General features: G+C 41.5%; 1 protein-coding gene across 9 annotated transcripts in view; it reads right to left on the reverse strand.

Annotated features, from left to right (window-relative positions):
• THSD7A (thrombospondin type 1 domain containing 7A) overlaps positions 1-5,827 on the reverse strand; it is a 555,303-nt gene that overhangs the window by 181,552 nt on the left and 367,924 nt on the right. For all 9 annotated transcript variants that reach the window (XM_025212153.1, XM_025212155.1, XM_025212154.1 and 6 more), the window contains one exon: positions 2,836-3,039. In XM_025212153.1, the coding sequence (XP_025067938.1) occupies positions 2,836-3,039 (204 nt within the window). The remainder of the gene's footprint in view (positions 1-2,835; positions 3,040-5,827) is intronic.

The raw sequence follows: 5,827 nt of genomic DNA on the forward strand, positions 1-5,827 counted from the left end.
CGTCTATTACATCAGCGAGGCTTGGGGCGTGGTATTAGGGGCTGGTAGGAGCCACGCGTAGCCCCTAAGGCTAGGGTGCCTGAGGAGCACCCATTATACCGGGAGACCCCCAGGGGGTCCGAGAACATACGGGGACAGAGGTCCCAGCTATCCGTGCCCAGGGAGTCGTAAGGCAGCCTCCCAACCTTATTCAACAGCAAAGACGTGGCGGGCGAGAATCGAGGGTGCCCTTGGGCCGAATTGGCACGGAGAGAGCCTTAAGGAGATCATGGCCCTCCTAAAGGACCCCACCGTGACAGTCATAATTCTGTAAGAATAAGCAGCCGCTACTCTTTTTCTGTAGAGCCATAGCTGCTGAAAACAATGCTGTATGTACTCCAGTAAGACTGAATGTGGATGATTCACATTCCAGCCCGCAAATCTGGAAAACTTCAATGTGTACATTTGCTGGGTCTGAATCCATAGCCCATTACATCATTGTGTGGTGACAACATGCTTTCACAAAATTTTCTTTCATTTCATTACTGACACCTAAGGGCATTAGACAGCCGAGTGGCATCAAAGAAGCTTTTCTCTCCTACTCTTTCTGTTCTTCTTTTTGAGATACTGAAATTACATCTCACTGTGTAATATAACTTTGGAACCCATACTGCTACAACAGTGATCAATCAACATTTCCCTAATGTTGAAACTGTGATAATGGATGGGAAAATGAACACAAACATCAACATGGTTGCTGGTAAAATGGACAGGGTCAGTAGCATAACTAGGAGTGGGTGAGATTCACAGGAGGTACCAGACTGGTGGCCCCTAAGAAGCCCAAAGAGGTGGGGACTGATGAAGCCCCTGTATGTGGAGTCTGTGTTGCTGCAGTAGTAGCAGCTGCTTAAGACAGCCATGGCAGGAGCCCTGCACCCTTGCTGGGTTGGTAATCCCATACCTAGCAACAGCACCCAGGATCTTTGAGTCTCTGTCTCTGGATGGGGTAAAACTTGCTCACAACCCACTCTCCTCCTCTCCTGCCCTTGTTTTACACAACATCCTCCCTCCCCACTCTGCTTTGCCCAGGGTGCCAAAATAGTTAGGCTTCTGCATGTGGTCACAGAAGTAAGCTTCAGGGGTGTGCGGTAACAGTTCAGATAGAATAAACAGAATCAATATTACAGGGAAAAAGAAACACGAACTCGGCCCTCCCATTTCAAATTTGGCTTAGCTATGTCACATGGGACCCATTCCAAAGTCTATTCAAGGTAATGGAAGGAGTCTCTTTGAGTCAGAACTTAATGGAAAAATATTGCCATCTCTGCAAGACACAGGGCAGGGTTAAATGACTTGATTGCATATTCCCAGCTGTATTATAGTTATACTTACCCATGTCAGCGAACAGGAAACATCATAGCATTTACCAACATACTAAGCTGATTCCAAGTTACTGTGTGTTCAAACTCAACCCTTGCAAACAAAGTAAGTAAAACATCAATAAAACCAAAATAATCAAATAAAATGAAAAGCAGTTTCATTTTTAGTCTGTGACAAATTTTTTGAAAAGTAAAAAAACAAACCCCATAAAAACTGTTTAACAAAAAAAAAATCATCTCTGAAAGACCATTTTCATCAGAAAAATAATTTTATGCATAAAAAGCCTCTAAAATAGTTTTAGTTTTCTTACCAAAAGGGGCAGAAAGGCTGTATCTTGTGTGAAGAAAAGTTGCTTTATGAAGAATATAGCATGCGAGTCATGTTTTCATGTCATGTTATACTATTAATCTCATTATGGGGTGTAGGAAGTGTCAGGGAGTGGACACACAATTCTTTTTGCTCTGTACACAAAAATAAAGCTTACACTCTAATTCTTCATTTTCCCAGTTGAGCCCTAAACTCAAATACGAAACAAAATCTAGAGCCACAGCTCAAGCCTAGATACAGAGTCTGCACAAGCAATCAACTCCAATTCCCTCTGCCCAGTGTAATTACAAAACAACATTTGGCACAGCTTCTAAACAGTCACCAGGTGACCTCTTGGTTAATATGATACAAGGTACTTACAGGTCTCTTGTCTCTGCTACACTGTAGTCAGTATGATTATTTTTAATTTATATGCAGCTCAATATAGGTTACAATATCACAAAAAAATAATGATGATTCTCCCGACATTGAAACTAGAGCCTCATGTCAATAAATATATTTTAAGAGTGTAGCTTTCAAAGTGAGTAGTTAAGATTTTATGCTATATATAATGATTTTTTTCCCATATATGAACCATAATTGAAAATAGTGGTATTCTACTTGCCCACTTTAATTTATTACAGCTAGAAGGGCAAACAAAGTGAGGCAGGCTGATGCATGTCACAGGCTGTCAAACCAACTTCATAGCGCACATCACACATAGCTTTTTAATACTAAGAGATTGTGTAGCTCCCAGATATGTAAGGCATTTACTTGGCTCACTCTTTAATATTTATTTAGAATTGGATTCAGTGGGTCAAATTGGCATTGGAATTACATCAGGGAAGTTACATAAGGGCCTATTTTCCTTTTCTATGAATTCTATAATTCTATGATTCTTTTTTTTATTTACTGTTTCTTCACAGCTTCCCCTTCCTCCAGAGGCTGCTCACAAGCCTTCACCTGAAAGTGTATGGGAGAAAAGAGTCCACTGCTGCATACAGCAGCATTTCTATTCCACCTGACATATACAATAATGCCATGACAATTTTAATTGGCTGGCTTTGAAACCCGAGTGAAAAGAACAAAATACATTACCACCTAACTTTGAATTTTAGCCTCCGAGAAGTGAGCAACTGAAACCACACATTTGTTGAATAGCCATCTTACCATCACTGTTGATACAGACAACCACAGGAACTTGAGTGCCGGGCCCACACTGCTTCTCATTATCTGGTATACATTTTTCTAATTCCACTATTCGCCAATCATAGCAAGAAGGCTCCTCACATGGGATAGCTTCAAGGAGATGAGGGCAGTTTCCCGTCCCTCCTGTAGGTTCATTTGTGATGCGTCGTTTCCTTAGTTTAAAACCTAAAGTGCCGGTAAAAGATAGAAGTCAGAAATAATTCTGTGTGAAAGGCAAAGTGAAAAGTGGGGGCTGGGTCATTTGTTTTGTTCTGCTTTTTATCTGTCTAGCACCAACTGTTTCTCCTACAAAGGTTTTTGAGTTTCTGCTGTAACACCCAATGATGTCACTACTATGTAAAGTAGTGCAGGGAATTGAATGCTTACACTGCATAGGCAGTAGATGTTTCCAACTGCAGGAAATACAGAACAATGAAAAGCTTGGCATGTATCATGATTCCTGGGCAAGCCATGCCTTACCTCTTTCTGTCCCTTGGATAACTTCCCTTGCTTCCTGCATCTTACTGTGTCCTGAAGTCTATGGTCCAAGATTTTTTTAGACTGAACTTCTAAGTCCTCATTTCTCAACCATGTTAAGGCAACAGGACCACTAAGTTTGGTACCAGGAAATTCTCTAAAACCATGCTGCCTAATTTTTTGATACTTGGGGTGCACTTTTTTCTGGATTAAAACTGGTGGCACGCTTCACCCTTACACCTCAAATGATATATACTTTAGACTAATGCAGTGGTGCCCAACCTTTTTGCCCTGCATGCCAGATAAGCGGTGTTGTGTTGGTCTACAGGCCAGAACCATTTTATGGGCCCAATCCCATGCCCAGTTCTGCCCAATTGGAGCCCAATTCCAATCCCGATGCATGGGGCTAGCATGGCCAGGACCTGATACCACTGTATGGGGCTTGGAAATTTGATGGTAGGGGAGTGGTGACAGTGTTACTTGTCATCACTGCCCCCCACTGTCAAACTTCCATGAGAAGCCCTGTGGGCTGGATCACATGGCTCTGTGGGCCAGATCTGATACTGATAAAATATCTTTCCACTGCTCTTGTGATATAATCTTTGGGAATCAGTGCTGTAGAATCTTGCAAACCCGGCTGATTACCGCATCAGAACCAGTTTATTCAAACCAAATAATTTCTTATTCCTTCACCCAGGGGCACAGAGCAACTGGCTTCATAAACAAAGTGTCTTATGTGCATGCTACCTTTTAACCACACCTAAAATTTTCTTTGGAAGTGTTTTTAAAATGCACAACTAGCACCCATCTTTGACTGGGAAGAGATGACCCCACCTGCAGCATGGTCTCTCTTTCTTGATCAGTGTGGGCATCACCCCAATATATGAATAACCCTCTTTCCCAACACTTTGATTTCCAGGTGGTATCTTTCAGGTTTGGCCTGGATTCTTGATCTAGGAAAATTATACCTCACCAGACTAATATGATCCAAGCAGGTAGGATCTCCCCAGTTAACAGATTTCCCATTGGCTTGCAAAGGATTTCTTTTATATCTTATCTGAGCATATCTTTGTCACTGTTTCTTTTTCTTATTGGTTTCTGTCTTACAACCTCCTTTTATTTACCTCTATGCATTCAAGCAGGATAATATCATAAAGGTATTATAAGGAGCATGGGATATTTATTCCAGTTTTCACAACATGAAAGATACCAATGAGTTTTCAAAAATAATTATGTATAAATGTCAATTCCACACAGAATACTTTAGGTTCAATAAGGAGTTTTTTAAATGTATCATTATTTTAAAAAATAATTTATAAATAATATATTTCAGTTAATCTTTTTTCTGGGATTATTTGAGCACAATTCTGTAAGATCTGTGTCCAAAAGAATCTGTCACAGAAAAGGTCTGATCTGGTACAAAGTTCAGAGGAATTTGCTATGATTGCAGCTATTACAACCCTGGAGGCAACTGAGAGTCAGCATGTGAACCAGAAACTACTGAAAGCCTATTACTGAAATATGTAGAGCAATCAGTTTCTATTTCTAAGAGTGCACTTAGTACTTTAAAGATAGAGGTATGGCTTCTGTGAATCACACAGAAACTGCATCAGTTTTGATGTAAGAGTACATTCCATAATAGTTAGAGATGCCAGAGGAGGAAGCAGCACTGGCATGAAAACTGAAAGAAGAAGAAAGCAGCAAAGAAGAAACAGTGGGGCAGGAGAAGGATGAAGCAGGGACTGGAGAAGGGTAGAGATGAGGAAAATACAGGAAGGAAAGATCAGACATGAGCTAGGAGGGAGAAATGATGAGAATGAATGTAAAGATAAAAAAGAAGTAACAGGCTGCCCAAAGTCATGTATATGATTAGAGAGGGAGAAGAAAAAGGGAATGAAAACTGTAAATAGGCAAGAGGAAAATATGAATTGAAGACAGGGGGTTGGGGGAAAGGGAAGAGGAGGAAAAAAGAAGCAACAGAAAAAGAAAAGGCTACCATTTGGGGTACCATTTCTCCTTTACACAGATTAATTTATGACAATAAATTTAGAAATGTTTCAATCTAAGCTGCATATGTATCAAGGTGTTTTCTAAAGTGCTTTGTAAATAAACCAATAAGCAAGAGAGTACTGGTGAGCAATATGTTCACGATATAAGGTACATGAAGATATTACATTTTGACTGAGTAAGGTTGATCTAAGGGCCTTGTTACATGTTAATTTTGAGTGGCTCCTGGAGCTCTTAGCCCCTGGCTTGTCCACACGTTAACACCTTCAAGTGTCTTAAAGCACTTGTTATGAGACTCAAAGTTATGCCACTTCAGGGAAGGATTATTTCGTGATCATATGCAATGCATGCCTCCTAAGGTGGCGGGGGGGGAGGGGGCATGGTGACTGCCCACAGGCAGCGATGCAAGCTTTGGCAGTGGGGGTGGGGCGAGCGGGGGCCGTCTGCAGGCAGCTGTGGTGGGGGCTGGGGGGGGGGGGGGGGGGGGGGG

The sequence above is a fragment of the Alligator sinensis genome, unplaced genomic scaffold (assembly GCF_000455745.1).
Source record: "Alligator sinensis unplaced genomic scaffold, ASM45574v1 scaffold938_1, whole genome shotgun sequence".
Lineage (NCBI taxonomy): Eukaryota > Metazoa > Chordata > Crocodylia > Alligatoridae > Alligator > Alligator sinensis.